General features: G+C 48.5%; 2 protein-coding genes across 2 annotated transcripts; one reads left to right on the top strand and one right to left on the bottom strand.

Annotated features, from left to right (window-relative positions):
* The first annotated feature begins 7,089 nt into the window (after positions 1 to 7,089).
* Positions 7,090 to 11,505, top strand: LOC4325373 (protein trichome birefringence-like 38). The gene is made up of 5 exons (XM_015771218.3): positions 7,090 to 7,516; positions 7,618 to 7,789; positions 10,548 to 10,720; positions 10,803 to 10,961; positions 11,067 to 11,505. Exons 1-5 carry the CDS (start codon positions 7,134 to 7,136, stop codon positions 11,356 to 11,358), a joined length of 1,179 nt encoding a protein of 392 aa, XP_015626704.1. The 5' UTR covers positions 7,090 to 7,133; the 3' UTR covers positions 11,359 to 11,505.
* Positions 11,506 to 11,670: 165 nt separating this feature from the next.
* LOC4325372 (protein INCREASED PETAL GROWTH ANISOTROPY 1) lies at positions 11,671 to 16,805 on the bottom strand. Its single transcript, XM_015771210.3, has 6 exons — positions 15,271 to 16,805; positions 14,329 to 14,460; positions 14,053 to 14,234; positions 13,826 to 13,940; positions 12,293 to 12,427; positions 11,671 to 12,167 (listed from the first exon to the last, which is right to left on the bottom strand). Exons 1-6 carry the CDS (start codon positions 16,402 to 16,404, stop codon positions 12,033 to 12,035), a joined length of 1,833 nt encoding a protein of 610 aa, XP_015626696.1. The 5' UTR covers positions 16,405 to 16,805; the 3' UTR covers positions 11,671 to 12,032.
* Between the last annotated feature and the right edge of the window lie 217 nt (positions 16,806 to 17,022).

Raw genomic sequence — 17,022 nt, 5'->3', positions numbered from 1 at the left:
TCGGATTCCCGTGGCCGCGTAGATGCTCTCACCGCCGGGAATCGGCCCCTCGTGACCTCGTCGCCGTTTCCCCCTTCCCCCGCCGCCGGTTGCCGCCGCCGCAATCCGCCGCCGTCGAGCAACCCCCGGCAAATCCGAGCCGTTGGTTCGTCTCCCCTCGTCACGTGCAACCGCCCGGTGTGCTCGCTTTTGCCCGTATCGCCGTGGTTCGCTCCGTCGCTCGCCGCTGTCGACCGCCGTCCGTTCCGGCCGGCGTCGTCGTCTACCTCCCGCCGGCCCGCGTGGCAGCCACGTAGGCGCCACGTCGGCGCCAGCTCAGCCTAGACCGGGTCGAGCCGACCCCGGTCAGTCCCTCCCCGTGCGCGCGTTCCACCGCGAGCCGTGAGGCTGCGCGTGGGCCCGCCGCACCCGCGTCCACCGCGAACCGCGCGCGTGCACCGCGTCCCTCCCCCGCCCGAGCGCGTGCGCCGCGTGCTCCCTCCGCACGGTGAGCCGAGCCGCTGACAAGCGGGTCCCACCCGGGACCACGCACGGTGAGCCCGGTCCACCGGCCCTCTCTCTCCTCCCTCCCGCGCGCGCGCACTTGGGCCGCCTTGGGCCGGCCGGCCCATTTAGCTCGGCCGGTCCGCTCCTTTTCCCTTGGGCCGCGCCCTAGCCGCCCGAGGAAAAGTCTAGAATCCCTCCCTCTTTCCTTTTCCATTCCTTTTTCTTTTCCAAAAAGGATTTAATTAAATCCTTTTTCCTTTAGACCAAAAATCCAATAATCTTAGAAATTCAATATCTTCCCAACCGTAAATCCGTTTGACTCCGTTCAACTTCCAAAATTCCTCAAATCTCGAGATCTATCTAATGGCACGCTTAGAGGTCATTAATAGGGCTTTATTTTCGCCGTTTGTTGAGTTGTCCCGTTTCGCGTGTAGTTTCGGAGCCCGAAGACCCGCAGTGCGAGGATTTCGAGGATCAAGCTCCAGACCTCGAGCAAGGCAAGCCACCCTTGAACATCTTGAGCCTATATTTGAAATTTAATTATGTTGCTTGAAAAATATTATGCATTGATAGGATCGCACTTAATCTGTCGTCCCGTCTGCAAGGCAGATTGGCGGACCTACCTAATTTGTCGCATTTGATCCTTCCTTGTTAATTGTTATATCATGTCCCCTTGTAACCATCTAGTTGTGTCTCGATATTCGCGCACCCTGTGCGAGTATCGACGGACGCCTTCAAACTTAAAATCTGAATAACAACTTAGGTAAAACTTGGGTTTTACAAAAGACTTGGAAAACCCGACACTTGGGTCGGTGCTTGCGAACTAAATGAATTTCCAAAACCGCGGACCGGGGAACGTACCGGGTGTACGGTTTCCCGCTCTTGCACTTAAGGACCGTTTCCTTGGAATTTCATCCAAACATAAGACAAGTACGACCACATGGGTGGAATGGGACACCCCTGGCTGAGTAACTAGCTTATCAGGGGAGCCTTGATGCCGAGAGACATGTGGATTCGCCGGGGTGGTGTCGGGGAGGACCCCTGGGCTTCCTGGCACAGTATGGTCTGGGACCTAACCTGTTGTTGGTCTAGGACCCCTCTCGTCGGCATATGGTAAACCTATGTCGGCTTTCGAAATGCCTTGTCATGAAAGCTTGGAGGTCTCCCGACGTGGCTGATCCCCACGGGCTGGGTGATCCGGGTTAGTAATATCGTGTGGGTAAAGTGTACCCCCTCTGCAGAGGTTAACAAACTGTTCGAACAGCCGTGCCCACGGTCATGGGCGGATGTGAGGTGATTCCTAGCGTAGTTTTGTTTGACTACTGCTTGTGAAATTGCTGTTGTGGAAAGGGGTTTGATGTTTGAAAAATCTGTAGCTGATGGGATCAGCTAGCCCCGGGTGGCCGTTTGAAAAGTTGTTGGCCCGGGTGGCCGTTTGAAAAGTTGTTGGCCCGGGTGGCCGTTGAAAAGCTGTTGGCCGGGTGCCAACCTTGTTTCAATTCTAAAGACTGATACATTGCACAAACTCCGACCGTACGAGACGCACTGTCTCATCCGTGTCGTTTGAGAAGCACTCACTTAGTTGTTTTTAAAAAAGAGTTCAAATAAAATCAATTGCAAAAACAACAGCCTTTCCTTGAAGCCTGCATTAAACACTTAATTCCCATGGCTTGCTGAGTACTCTCGTACTCACCTTTGCTCTATATAAATAACCCCCCAGTTGCTGAAGAAGATGAAGCGGACCCTGTTGATGAGGAGTTCTTCCAGGAGCAAGCCGGCTACGATGAGTTTTAGGGTTTCGGCCTAGTTCCCAAGTCGCGCCTGTGTTGTTGGTCCAAGTCCTGGCTTCCGTTTCCCTTATGTAATGCAGTTGTGAGCTCGGAATCTGTCCGCAGCCCAACATGACTGTACCTCTACTCTATAATAAAGAGACCTCTGTTGCTGTGGTATTCTGTCTCCCTGTGGTACCAGCACTGTTTTCTGGGACTGGTATCGATTAACAGGTTAATTTGGAGCGTCACGGGCTAGTTCCGGTCGGGGCTGGTTCGGGGCGTGACAGTAGTTAGCCTACTCTAGAAGACCACAAATATGCCAAGACGGTGCTAATTAACTTGTCATGATAGAGCCACCGAGGACAGAATGTAATGCATTAATCTGGTGTTGGCGTTAGTTAGTCTCTCTGTTTCAACGACTTAATGCAGCCATGTGCATGCATAGCATAACGACTGTGACCGCCTCAATCCATCACTCTCTAATCCGTTCTAGGTTTGAGTTCTGATATACCTATATCCAGTGCCTGATGTAAGATGAAGACTCTCATGGACTGATGGAATCTCTCTGACCCAAATGTGCATTTTTCGCCGGAACTGACCCAAAAAAGCATTGCATGCTACTGGTTAGGAACACTTCCGTTATCAAGACTTCAGAGTTTTCATGTACTTCCTGATCAAGTTCTGACCATTTCTTCTACTAGCTAGTTAACGGAGCAGACATCAAATGGCTTATGGCTTGCTTACATTCCTCTAGAATATGTCATCAGAATGTAAGTGGATTTTTTTGTGTGGCAGAATGTTTGGCGTCGTCGATAACTCGTAGCCTTTCGAATTATGCAGAACATGCAGGCATGCAGCACCGGCGCTACGACGGCCGGCTCGGAATGGGGCGTTCGAGTTGTCCATCTTTCGAGTTAGGATCCTGCCCTGTCCTTCTTTGTACCCCCTAAATAAAGATCCAAAGTTTTGCGACGGCCTGACGCCATAAATTGAACCTCCAACACGTGGAGTATCTGTGCCCTGCAATCGACATCTTTCAGATTTCAGAACAGAAATAGAATGTTATGCTGCATGCAGTTGCAGAGGCTATCTCAGTCCTCATGTCACATGCTCTGCTTCAATGCTTACCTGATCCACGAAACTAAAAGTTTGCTCCTTTTTCGGTCCTCCGGAAGAGGACTTGGAAAGACCGAAATAAGTTTGGAGCATCAGCCTATCACACACTGTACTAACCTTGGGGAAGTCATTGTCATATGCAGTGCTTTTCCCTGCAGTGGCGTGCATATGAAAGAGGCGCATCTGATTCATGGAAAGGGCAAAGAAAGATGCACCGTGCACGCATTAAACTTTCAGGAACAAATGCATGTGTAGAATTATCTGACGATTAAAAGATGCACATTAACTAGCTAAAGATTTGGTACACACCCGTGTAACGAGTATCTTCGTGGACCGTATTGATTATGGCAGACCCAGCCGACCATCCGTGATGTCTGGGTGCCATCCTCTTAGCCCAAGCGATTGTTTGGTTTCGATGTCACAGGTTACCGCACCTTACCTTGCACAAGAATTTCTTAAAAATCATCTACTAGCTGGGCGCTACCTTTTAGCGCAGTTGTATCATCATAATATAATTATCTTAATATAATTGATCTGAGTTTAATAAAAACTCCCATTATCAAAAAAAAAAAAGGGAACTAGCTCTATCTTTAAGCTATACACAGGGCAAACCCACAACTTTAGTCCGTTATATCTCTTCTAGTGCTAAAGTCCAACCAAACAGATTCACTTTCATTTAAAAATGAAGTGGAGCAAATTGAAATGTTCTGACAAAATGAAGGAGGTGGAACATGAGCAGGTACAGGGTTCAAATTGTTTTATAACTCCACTCTAAACCTAAGTCATAAAGTTAAAATTAAAAGTTGAAACCTTACTAAATATATACGTCCTTACTCCCTCCCACATTATAATATTTGATTTTGTAAATGGGATCTAATCAAAACACTTATTTTTTAAAAAATAACTATCAGTAATTTTTAAAATACTTAGTCTTAAAAAAATGGCATGTATCGATTTGCCTTAAAAAGAACTTTATGATCTCTTAAACTCATTAAATTTTGTAAACTTATTATTTATATTAAACTGTGGTTAAAGTAACACATATAAAATTGTAAAAAAAAGAAAATCAAACCTCGCATATTTTTAAGTAGAGTAAATTCTTGATTAATTTGATTTGCATATAAATCAAATCAGCATTTAGTTAATTGTATTTCTTATAAAAATCATATTATCCCGCTCCCAAAAAAATTTATTAGAAGTCTACTTGGCACTTTAATCTTTGTGCCTCATCTTTTCACTTATGCTTATACTTATCAGCCAAAACATGAATTTTTAACCTTAAATTTGGAGCTGATTTTGAGGTTTTTTCATCGAAGTTTAATTTTCAGCCGATGCTTTTAGATCGCTAAGAACATGTATATGAAAATTTTATTCATAAATTATTTTTCATTTGCAAATATACCGTTTCGCTTATTTCACAAATAAGCAAAACAATGCCTCCGTTTGAAATCAGATATCCAACCACCTAACTTTACAATACTGGCTTTGAGCCAGCAAGCCGAGCGTCCTGTTGCATCTGCAGAAAATCACCGTGCATTAGGGCTGATTGGATCAGCCTCACTATTTATATAGCCTGTATGGCTGACTTAGTTAGGAGTACATGGGAACAAATCCCCCGTACACGAAAAATAAAATAGTCCATTAGCACGTGATCAATTAAGTATTAACTATTTTTTAAAAAATAATAAATACGATTTTTAAACAACTTTCATATAAAAACTTTTTTTAAAAATTACCGTTTAGCAGTTTGAAAAGCGTGCGCGCGAAACACAAGGTAAGGTAGAAGTGTTGGTAACACAGGCTGCTGAACATAGCCTAAGATGGGTTTGCAATGCGGCACCTTATAAAAGTTGGATGAAGATTAAGATTTTCATGGCACGCTTTTCAAACTGCTAAACAGTGTGTTTTGTGCGAAAACTTTATATATAAAAGTTGCTCTAAATTATCATATTAATCTATTTTTCAAGTTTGTAATAATTAAAACTCAATCAATCATACGTTAATACCACCTCGTTTTGCATAAAAAACTTAATCTTCATCTTCATCTTCAGGAGATTCAAACACCACCTTTGACATATACATTATAATATCCTCTTAAATATTTCTTTTTTACACTCTTGTTCTCTCTCTCACTTAAAACAAGTACTGATATCATTATGAGGTATGAATTGAGAACCAATGATTAAAGAAATGTAAATATGATATATTAGTTATTCAAAACCACTAGTTTAAGCTTAAACAATACAAAAGCATCATCTAAATTAGTTTAAGAGTTTGGATATGGTGTTTTAAGGTTTAGGATGATAGATAAACTTTTATCCGGAGTATAGGGGCATATGAACTTTTTCTTTAACTAATTAAAAAAATGGTTTGACAAGGTTGAGTCATGAAAAGGGAAGGAGCCTACCCTTACAGGTCCACATGTCAGCGACACATGTCCTTATATTAGCGACACATGTCCTTGATGTGTCTCTTCCCGCTGAAACGGGGTCGTCAATCCATAGTTGCATCAAAGCCGGGTCACAAAAGGCTTTTCTGCTCATTCCAGGTCCCGTATGGTAGTGGAATCTAACGAGGATATCTCACAAAAAAGCTGATCGGATAAAAGGCATAAAACTGCCCCTTAAAAAAGATGAACTTCCTTTTCGTGGTGTTCTTTGTTTATTTAAACAATCCATTTCATATTAGCTTCTTATTACTCCACTGAAGATAATAATAATTGTTCCTAAAAAAGATAATAATAATTTTTAAAAAGAATACAATATAATTTTAATCACTCGCTATTATGAGCTTTGTAATAAGTAACTAGTTAAGTAACCTTGTCTGCTATATTTTGAAATTCAAATAAAAATGCACAATTGCAAATATGATCTTGTACCATCGTTTTAAACTAGTACATCGTATTGTCATAATTTTATTATCAAATCCCACCGAGAATCTAGAAATCGTGTGTTTTTAATTATGAATTTGATTAAAACCTAATTGTTTAAAATATTAAGTCAATAATGTCTTGTGCTTTCAATCTTAAGAGTTTTAGACTGATTCTTATATATGAAAAAAAATATGTATTTAAAGTTTTTGCTATTTGAGAAATGTAATAACTGTCTGTTACTTATTTCAAGTCATTTATGTTTAGAAACACATTATAAATATAGACGCTCACAATACGTATACACTTATCCTTAATGCACAATTTGAACATCTACCTCTATGAGCACTTTCGAGAATTTAGGATGGCATATCTTCAAATTGAAAAAATTAACGTAGACGTCTTGCTCCCGGTAGGTACATATCCTACCATTGAAAAAAAATAATTAACTATAAATAAGAGCATCAATACCAACTATTTCGCTATTTCAAGTCATTTTTATACTTTCCAATTATACAGTTTTTATCTAAAATAAAGCATTTCCTTTTCTTTCGAAGATGAAATAAAACAGAGCATCCAGGCTATCCAGCTTCATATTTGCATCCATTTCTCTCCCTTATTTTTTTTAAAAAAAATCTGAAATAGAAGGTTTCTAATTCGGTAGACCACATGCACAGCAAGTTTGGAAGTATAATTATAAGGTGCACTAATAAGTTCCTTGTTTCATCAGATAATAAAGTAATACTAATAATAAAGTTTATAAGATTAAATAATAGCTCTGGTCAGTTATCAACTTGTACTAGAAGAGCTCTATAAAAGGTCGTCACTGGCTCACTGCCTCCCCTCGTCCGTCCCCAGTTCGTCACCCTTCATCTCCACAGCGCCAGACAATGGCGCCAAGACAGCGGCTGTCATTCCGCCGCCTCGTCCTCCTCCTCGTCGCCTCCACCGCCCTCGCGTGCTCGGTGCTCGCGGGCGGCGCCGTGGCGAGCGTGGTCGAGACGCTCGGCGTCCGGCGTCACTTCGGCAGCCCGAAGCGCAACACCACGGGGCAGCACGGGGCCGGCCGGCGCCGCGGCGGCGGCTCCGCCCGGAGCGGTCTGGCGTCGTGCAACATGTTCCAGGGAAGCTGGGTGTACGACGACTCGCTGCCGATGTACGACACGGCGGGCTGCCCCTTCGTGGAGGCGGAGTTCGACTGCCAGAAGTACGGCCGCCCCGACAAGCTCTACCTCAAGTACCGGTGGCGTCCCAGCTCGTGCGAGCTCCCGAGGTAACATACGCAGCCGCGACCGCGAGAGCGCCCAATTGATCGATCGACCGAGCTAGCTGCAGCGGTTTGCGTTAATGGCGTATCGACCATTGGCACTGCAGGTTCAACGGGCTGGATTTCCTCAGCAAATGGAGGGGGAAGAAGATACTGTTCGTGGGGGATTCCATCAGCCTGAACCAGTGGGAGTCGCTGGCGTGCATGCTGCACGCGGCCGCGCCGTCCTCCAGGACCACCTACAGCAGGGGCACCCCGTTCTCCACCGTCACGTTCCAGGTACGTACATGCGCCTTGCCCACATATGGTACTTCTTACTACTATCAGTTGTCCTCTTGCCGTCCCTTGCATAGCGTAAGCACAAAACGAAAGTACTACCACCTCGGTACAGTTCCTTTTCTTTTCTCATTTATTTTGGCGAGGCAGATCTAACTCCCTGGCACGGCTCAGACATTCCATCTTCCAAGTGTAGCAGTAGTAAACCTTTTTGGCGAAAGGGAACGGCCGCAAGCTTACTATTTAAATTATGACCCCATAATGGGCAGCCACACGCTTTCAGAAAAGAGGTCGGATTGTCTCGCGCACTCGTGCTATATACCCTTTTGGTGCCCCCCGGCCGCTGCCCGCCGGAGCGCGCGGCGTGTTTCGTCTTCGCGCGGCGAGGCAATAGTGTACGCTAACGCTAGTGCCGTTTCCGCCCACTAGCTCTTGCCTGCCTGCCCGTCCCAACGCGCGCGCGCGCTTGCTTGCGCGTCACATGGCTTGCGCCTGCGCGCGCGCGACCGCGAGTTGGCGATGGCGGGGCGGCAGAAACGGGGGAAATCGTATCGTGGGTGGGTTGGTTTTGCTCGCTGGTTGGCTCCCGTGGGGGGTTGGGGGCGGTGGGAACCGGACGCCATGGGAGACAGCGCAGAGCGTCGTGCGCGTCCTTATCCGACCAGTGAATCGCCGCCGTCTCCTTCCGGTCCCTTTTTAAGCTTGACGTTTTTCTAATCGGTCTTCTTACCCCGTCCCGTGATCTCGATACACTGGCAAGAGTCAAACTGTTCTCCAAATGCAGTACCTGTTCCCTTTTTTTTTGGGGACAAAGAAAAAAGATTCCAGTGGGGTCGAGACAATCATCGGCACGTGAGAAGCGAAAGTCCTCTGGTAGATTAGATTTGTGTTCGCTAGTCACATTTTTGTTAGTCGGTCTATCAAAGTAATCGATGGTTAGGGAGTGACCAGTTTGCAGAAATCTCGTGTAGTACCTTGACACCTTAAGGTCGCTGCACGTATTCTGTAGCGTGGATTACTCAATGGGCCAACTTGCTCGGATGGTCGGATTGTACAAGTACATCTAAGGTTGGAATGTGCAATTGTTACTTTCGAGGAACTTTTTCTGTAAGAAACCAATTTTCGAGGATATCTGCAATTCCCATGTTTTGTACACGAGCTTAGGATGTGTCAGTTTCGATTTGAGGTACTACTGTACAAAACTTAACTTTTGCACTTTTGCTGTGGGTTTTCTGTCCATGTTATTCCTAGAATCAACAGAGAGATTCAACTCCGAAACCAAGTTGTAAATAAAGAGCAAAGTTCATACGGGTTCATGCTTCTTCTGATCTTATCCAGTCGGGGTTGGATAGTACTCCTGCTTTCATGATGTCCTTTTTGGGCAGCTTAATATAAATAGGTGCATAACACGGCTCGTCTCACAATTACAATTATTTTCACAAAGCTAGCTAGTGCCACCAACCATATAACTGTACATTCTATTATATCGTTAACCAAAACGGTTTGGTCCAACAAATTAGGCAACGCATTAAAACTCTCAAGAAGATCGAGAGCTCGTTTAAAGCCGTCCGATCGTTCGGGAGCCGGTTCCTTGCAACAGACGTCGACTACTAGCAAGCACTGCGGTTGATCTCCACAACTCAACCACTTCGTACTAGCCAGCAGAGTGTACTAGGCTCTGCTCGTTCATGCCAATGGCCTCATGGCTGTGAGCAACTGCTACCTCCGTACTGAAATAAATGCAGCCATAAGTTTCCGTGTCCAACTTTGATAGTCTGTTTTATTTGAAATTTTTTTATAATTAATATTTTTATTGTTATAAGATGATAAAACATGAATAGTACTTTACTCGTGACTTATGTTTTTAATTTTTTTAAATTTTTTTAAATAAGACAAATGGTTAAAGTTGGACGCGGAAAACCATGGTATTTTGGGACGGAGGGAGTACTACAGATTAGAACATACTATGAACCCAACAGCAAATGGCATGTCCACTCTGGTGGGTACCAAGTGCTAATGATTGCCCGCGGCGAATGCCATGCGACTAGCATATGGTCTGCCGTTTCACGGGCCCAATTTGCCATCACTCTGTTTTGCGCAATATGTGCAAAAGCTACGGGTACTGGAGCCGCTCAAAGATAAGAGCAAGTTTAATAGTACAGCCAACTGCTAGCTCCAATTTATTTATAGCCAATCTAATAGCTAACTGATCTCACCTGTCATATATCTTGAAGTTCGTACTACAGCTGAGTACAAATCTGTAGCCCACTGCTCTTCTCTCTCCTTATTTATCTTCTTAAAATATGTTTGCAGCTGGCTTATAGCCTGCTATTGTACCTGCTCTAAGGGAAAGGAAACCACCACGGAGCGCGCGGTTCTATGCGTGCCCGCGCGCCGTTTGGCCCCGTATATCCGGCCATCGCTACGGCGCGCGGTGGCATGTTGAGTTGTTGACATCGCACCTGCCCATTCATTATTCCTCCTGGACAGCGAGATGCACAAGCAGCCGCCGATGCAGACAAGGATGGGCCGAGTCCACCGTAAGGGCGCCGACGGATTTGGATCTTTGTGCATGTTACGTTCTACAGTAGTAACGTACTGTATATACCAGATGCGATGCGGCTATCTACAGGCGTTGCCGTATTTGCACGACGCTGAGAAAAATCCCGTGTCGAGATCGACAGATCGATCGACCGGAACAAGTGTGGGTTCCGAGCGCTGGAATGGCAGCTAACGTGCGCGTGTCGTGACATGCGTGCAGGACTACGGGGTGTCGGTGGCGTACTACCGGAGCACCTACCTGGTGGACATCGTCGACGAGTCCATCGGCCGCGTGCTGAAGCTCGACTCCATCTCCGGCGACGCGTGGCTCGGCGCCGACATGCTCATCTTCAACACCTGGCACTGGTGGACCCACACCGGCAGAGACCAGCCGTAAGACCACAAACTATACGTGTCACATTATCATGGCCTGATCTGATCCGTCACGTTTATTCTGATTCTTTTCTGTATCCAGATGGGACTTTGTGCAAGATGGAGGCCAGGTGATGAAGGACATGGACCGGCTCTCGGCCTTCTCCAAGGGGATGTCTACATGGGCCAGATGGGTCGATTCGAACGTGGACACATCCAAGACCAGGGTCTACTTCCAGGGCATCTCTCCAACCCACTACAAGTAAGTACTAGTAGCCTTTAAAAGGCCAAAGCCCATATGAACCCACCCGTTTTAGGCCCAGTTTGCCTCACGACGCTGACACCGTGACACGTCCGGAAACTGCAGCGGAGCGGACTGGGGGGAGGGGTCGAGGAGCTGCGCGCAGCAGACGCAGCCGGTGGCGGGGTCGGCGTACCCGGCGGGGCCGGTGCCGGCGCAGAGCGCGGTGAGGAGCGCGATCGCCGGCATGTCGAAGCCGGTGTTCCTGCTCGACATCACGCTGCTGTCGCAGCTGAGGAGGGACGGGCACCCGTCGGGGTACAGCGGCGGCCACCCGGGCAACGACTGCAGCCACTGGTGCCTCGCCGGCGTGCCGGACGCATGGAACCAGATCCTGTACGCCTCGCTCCTTGCATAGAGGGAAAGAATTGGAAGGGGATATATCTCTCAATCCGATTGGCCGTTCTCTCATAATTTGTTGGTTGATTGTATGGAGAGTATTTCAATTGGTGGTTCCATAATTGGTTAACTGATATATATGGATAGTCCATCAGAGGATACTACATTTTCCTTCTTGTTGGAGAAGTTGGGGATAATGCCAGGGTAGACAGCGAGGATCAACTGGATACAACTCCTTCAAAAGACAACAGATGGTTGTTCGGATGTGGATGGAAAATTGGAAACAACTAGTAGTGTAGTACTATTTCTAATCCAATACGCTTAATAAAGATATACCAAGCAGGCAAGCACAACGTTGATCTCAACCGTTGGCAGTAATCCTTTACATATGGTAGTACCAGAATTTCCAGACAACAGATTTATCTACCACCACACACATACATTTCGCTGCAAAATTATGTAAAGCTAATCACAACCCAGCCAAGCTGACGAGATACTGGTTAGGAATAGGGCCCTAGAGAGAGAACATGGAGGGGACAAAAATGAAAGACGGCTACAGTGACAACGAGAACATAGATTGTTCACTGGTGTGATAAATCTAGTGAGAACATTTCTCAACAGAAACAAGCAAGAAAGCAAACGAACTATGGTAACGACGAAATGATATGATACATCGGGATAGTAAAATGGTGCTCAGGCCCTGGCAACGAGTTTTTGCTGCCTCCTTAGATGACGGTTCTGCTCTTGTCGTTGTATCCGGCACATAGATGCCTTCTCCTTGAGCTCTTGGAATGCCCGCATGGTGTCCACGTCGAACCCGCCTGCAAACTGCAGCAAACGAGGAGTATGGATGTGATTCGTTTCAAAGTTGCACCTTGGAAGAAAATGTAAGCATGAATTCTTTTCAGAAATTATTCATGCGCATCTTAACATCTTAGCGAGTAAATATATACCTGGTGTACCCTGAAGGCGAATCGCACTCCTTGAAGCATTAGTTCTTCTTCGTCAGGACCACCCTTTATGGCCTCAAGTTCAGAAGAGACCCGCTTCAAGTACTTCATTGCTAACTTCACCGACTGGAGTTTGATCTGTACACCAAAGGTTACATTCATGAGTAATCATCAAACGTACACGTTTATTCATGCATTTTATCGATAAAAGAAATCACAGATATGCCCAAATTACTTGCCCATGAATCAAATGGACATCATTCAGAGAAAGAGAGGACTGCTTTCATTTGTTAGCCTCAAAAGTTAGGATATGAAGCGGCCAAACGACAGGACAGACCAATCAACTCAGTGATTGCAGATTGATGAGGGCATGTGTTTATGTTTCTAATTTTCCTACCAATTTGTAAACTGTAAATGTTTTTTCGCGAATGCAATAAACTGTAAATGTAAAGACTTCATGTGCAATTTACAAACTGATAGGCCAATTACAAACTTCATAATAGTTCATATCATGTCTTCTTTCTACAAGTCTACAACGATAAGATGTGCACAGGTGAAGAATTGTCCCGATTGATCAGCAAAGCTGCAAAGGTACCAAATGCAAATGCATGCTCACAGTCACAGATGCATGAGGGAAATCTGACACCTGAGCAGCCATGGAGCCCCATCTTTCAGTACGTAGTGATCAGAAAATGCTTAACTTATTCAAGCCAAACGTGACAATTATCTTTTTCTTTCAGAAGCCTTAAACAAACCTAGCTGCCGCAGAACAGAACAACTATCCACTTGTCAGATGTTCTCGCTACTTACAATCTAACGAAGTGACAAAACTGTAGATCTCAGATCAAACGGTATCCAAGAAATTTTACACTAGTAGTACTAGCTTAGCTTCTCTCGTGAGGCTCCAAATCCTGCCGAAACACACAAGCAGCAAATCCACACAAACATCCACACGGTGCACTGGACCATGGAAATGACGAAACGTTCCTCAGCCTGAGCTAAGTATACGCATCGCTGACAAATCCGGATCGTTCGCGCTGTTCCGGTTGACGCACATACGCAGCGCAGGACGAAGCGGCTGTCGAGGCGTAATGAGCCTCTTGTGTCTGTAGCTGTTGTACAGAAGGGCAGCGCGAGGAGAGAACAAGGCAAGCTCACGAGATGCAACCCGCACAGGCTCACGTGCACGTACACCACCGCGTCCCACGCCCGTACGCCGTATCACCAACGGAGGGCGGCGACCAAAACGCCACGCCTCCGTCCGTCGGCCCGGTCCCCGGGTTCCCAGGCCCCAGCCGTGGCTTGTGGCCAAATCCACCTAGAATTTCCCTTTGCGCTGTACCACCGCGAGCGCGGCTACGTACATACGCCTCGTGCACGCATGTGAAAGAACCAACCAACGAAACGAACGCTCGTCACGGTCACACCCGCGAGGGGGGTTGGTCTAGCTACGCTGCCAAAATTAAGGTGTCGCTCGGCGTGAACCGCCAAATTAAGTGGCACGACAACGTGCCGGGGCTAGCAAGTTGTAGGTACCTGGCTGACGATGCCGGTGTCTGGCTGCATCCACTCGCACGGGATCTGGAACCGGCTGTACCTGCCCGTGGCGCCGTCCCGGAAGCGGGCGAGGTTGTAGACGCCGTGCTCCAGCCTGCAATGCCATTTTGGCCGCATCGACAGCCGCCACATACACGTGAGCTAACCGAGCCAGCTAGGGAGCAACCAATCGAGCTACACGCATACAGGTAAGTACAGCGGCTTACTTCTCGAAGAGCGCCTGCATCTTCTTCAGTGCGGTGGAGCAGGGCTGGCGCGCGTCGTCGCGGAATGAGGAGGCCTCCACTTCCAGCTTCTTGAGGTCGCAGTAGCCGAACGCCGCCTCGCGGAGCGCGTCCTCCTTGTTCTCCGGCCACTCGAAGTGCTTCAGCACCGCGCGCTCATCCACCTGCACGCACGGCCGCGGCCACGGGCACGGGTTAGTTTCACCGTCGTAGCGGACGTCCTCTCGTGATCGTTCCACGCGCGCGCACAGTGCGTACCAGGCGCGACAGCTCGTTGTCGAGCCACTTGACGAACGTGACAACGTCCTCGATGTCGACGAACGCCGCGCCCTCCACCTCCTTGATCAGGAACCGGATGAAGTCGCCCTGCCTCTCCACGTCCGATTTGATCTGCAGTGAAACGCAAAACAGTTCACTAAATATTTTTCATCTCTTTGTCATTCAATTCAGTGCGATTATCATCCTTAAAACGAGTAGTAATTCAGTCGCAAAACAGTTCACTGAATATTTTCCATCCAATTCAATGCGACTATCATCCTTAAAACGAGTAATTCAGTTGGGAAAGAGACAACTACACGGTCGCAGTAATGACCGGGTTAATTCGAGGCCGTGGTAAGTCGCAAATCTAATCTCGATTTAGCTAGGCAAACCGGTACCACGCTTTGAATGCCACATTCACTGCGTTTGCACCTGGCCCCACGGTGCCAATCTGACACGTACTCTCCGGACTCCGCGCATGCAGCTGTTCCTGTCAGCACCGCCACCAAACTCTCGTCCTGCAGATAGATAGATGATCGCCTGCCCTCGCCCATGCTAACGGAGCCATAACCAGTACTTTAATAATCGAATATCACTCTTTGTTTTTTTTTTTTTTGGTTTGCGATGGTGTGTGTACCGGCAAGAACGGCAGCATGGCGTATGCAGGCTCACCAATAACTATCGTCGCTGTGCTACCTAATCACTTGTACACATGTACTCTCTTTCCATGATTGCACAGAATGACCCCTCCCACCAACATGAACCACTACTACCACCACCACCACCTTAAACGTGACGGTCTCACGAAGCAACGTTGAACACTAATCTTGCTTTACTAACAGTAAAATGTTTACTTCAAGAATGTGCGATCTCTTCACTAGCGATAACTTAATGCGGTTTTTTCATGTGCGGTTGGGAGGAACAGGAGGAGTAATTACGCACCGCGAGGAGGTGAGCCGAACGATTCTCGATTTCGCCGATCATGTCCCTCGTCGCGGCCACTCCGCCGCCGTTGGCGGTTTCGCCTCCGCCGCTCCCGTCCCTTGATCTTGAATCCCTCCGCATCAGTGAGTGGTAGAACTCTACCACCTCGGGCACTCTCGTCACGCGCGGTCCCGACGCAGCCGGCGAAGCTGCCCCCGACGTTCTCCGAGCCGGAGGAGGCGGCGGAGGAGGAGGTGGCGCGGCTGCGCGGCCGCAAACGCTGAGTGCTGGCATTGGTGGTGGCGGAGGTATGGGCGGTAGCTTCGAGAGCTCTGGTTTTCGGTTTCTTGGCGTGGTCACGGTGTCTGACGACGAGCAGGAGTACGTTGGTGAAGTCGAGGTGGAAGAAGATGGCGAGGGCGCCGAAGTACTCGGAAGCGACACGCGCGACGAGGCAGAGTAGGACTTGGACTTGAATGCCGCCGGTGGCACTGGCGGCGGGGGCGGTGGAATGGGCGGTCCACGTTGAACTAGACTCGCGGGATTGGCTGCGGAACTGGCGCTCTCGGGTTGCTCGTGTGAGACCGAAGCCGTGGACGAGCAGTCGTCAGCGTCAGCAGCGGCAGCCTCCTGTTGCTTCTTCAGCTCCGCCATTTCCTTCTCCATGTGAACAATCCTCTGTTTCCTACTCGTCACCTCCAGCACGGCAGCGTCGAGCTCCGCGCACAGCCGCATGTTCTCGGACTCCAGTCGCGCGGCGGTGTCCTTGCATTTCTCCAGCTCGCTGCTCTTCGCGGCGAGCTCAGCCTCCAAGAATGGGACGATGGCGACGGTCTCCTTCAGGATCTTCTGCTCCAGCAACTCCACGCGGAGGCGCGACTCCCTCTCTTGGAGCTGCTCGATGGCGCGCAGCAGGTCGGCGACCTCCGGCGGGGCGCGCGCCGGCTGCACCTGAGCCGACGAGCGCGGGAAGTGCACGCCTAAGGACCGCGCGAAGGAGACAGCCTTGGACGCCGAGCCGCCCGGCGCCGGGGAGCCAGACGATGACCCCCGGCCAGGAGTCTCCGGCGTCCGCCCGACGTGAGCCGGCGACTTGGACACCTTGGGGCTGCGCTGGAAGCCCATGGCCGCCTTGACGCGGCCGGCCACCATGGTGAAGGCGAGCCGAGCCGAGCGGATTGTTAGGATTGGGGGCGCGGCAGCACGGATATGTCCGTGGCAGCGCGTGCGGCGTGGGGGCGCTGCCTCTCGCACTGCATGGGCGTGCGCGCTGCCCCTGGTTGGTGGTTCCGGGGTTTAAGCAGTAGCGCGCGGCGTCTTTGGGGTTGGGAAGCGGGTGGCGGGGAGGGAAACGCCCAGGCGAGCGCGATGTGCTATCGCTTCGCGCGGTGCAGCGGACGCCGGAAAACTATTTATCGTCTCGGAAAGGAAAGAAAAGAAAGAGCAGGGCTGTGGCGCTGGATGTAGTAGGCGGCACGGGAGAGGGGACGCCGGGGGCGTGTGTTGCTACAGCAAAATCGTTAGTCTCTACGTGTGATACTGCGGCACCTCCAATACCAAAATTAAACTCTGAACCCGTCGCACTGGTAATGAAGTGAGTGATGTTGTAATTGTGGTAGATCCTGGTAATGAGGTGAGTTATGTTGTAATTATGGTATATCATAGCGTGTTTAATTAGGCCCCTTGGAAAGGTTGTTAAGTAATGATGGGAGAAGCCAGCAGCACCCTTGTACGGTACACTAGGCAAAATGGTTGGAGTAATTTTCAGCG

Source organism: Oryza sativa, chromosome 1 (genome assembly GCF_034140825.1).
Source record: "Oryza sativa Japonica Group chromosome 1, ASM3414082v1".
NCBI lineage: Eukaryota > Viridiplantae > Streptophyta > Magnoliopsida > Poales > Poaceae > Oryza > Oryza sativa.
This window is presented reverse-complemented; position numbering and strand designations above follow the sequence as displayed.

Excerpts from the sequence above, each read along its gene's own strand:
- LOC4325373 (XM_015771218.3), top strand. The coding sequence starts at position 7,134 with ATGGCGCCAAGACAGCGGCTGTCATTCCGCCGCCTCGTCCTCCTCCTC. Across the intron at positions 7,517-7,617 it reads AGCTCGTGCGAGCTCCCGAG|GTTCAACGGGCTGGATTTCC; the intron begins GTAACATACGCA and ends TTGGCACTGCAG. Across the intron at positions 10,721-10,802 it reads CACACCGGCAGAGACCAGCC|ATGGGACTTTGTGCAAGATG; the intron begins GTAAGACCACAA and ends TTCTGTATCCAG.
- LOC4325372 (XM_015771210.3), bottom strand. The coding sequence starts at position 16,404 with ATGGTGGCCGGCCGCGTCAAGGCGGCCATGGGCTTCCAGCGCAGCCCC. Across the intron at positions 14,235-14,328 it reads ACAACGAGCTGTCGCGCCTG|GTGGATGAGCGCGCGGTGCT; the intron begins GTACGCACTGTG and ends CCGTGCGTGCAG. Across the intron at positions 12,168-12,292 it reads TCGCCTTCAGGGTACACCAG|TTTGCAGGCGGGTTCGACGT; the intron begins GTATATATTTAC and ends CGTTTGCTGCAG.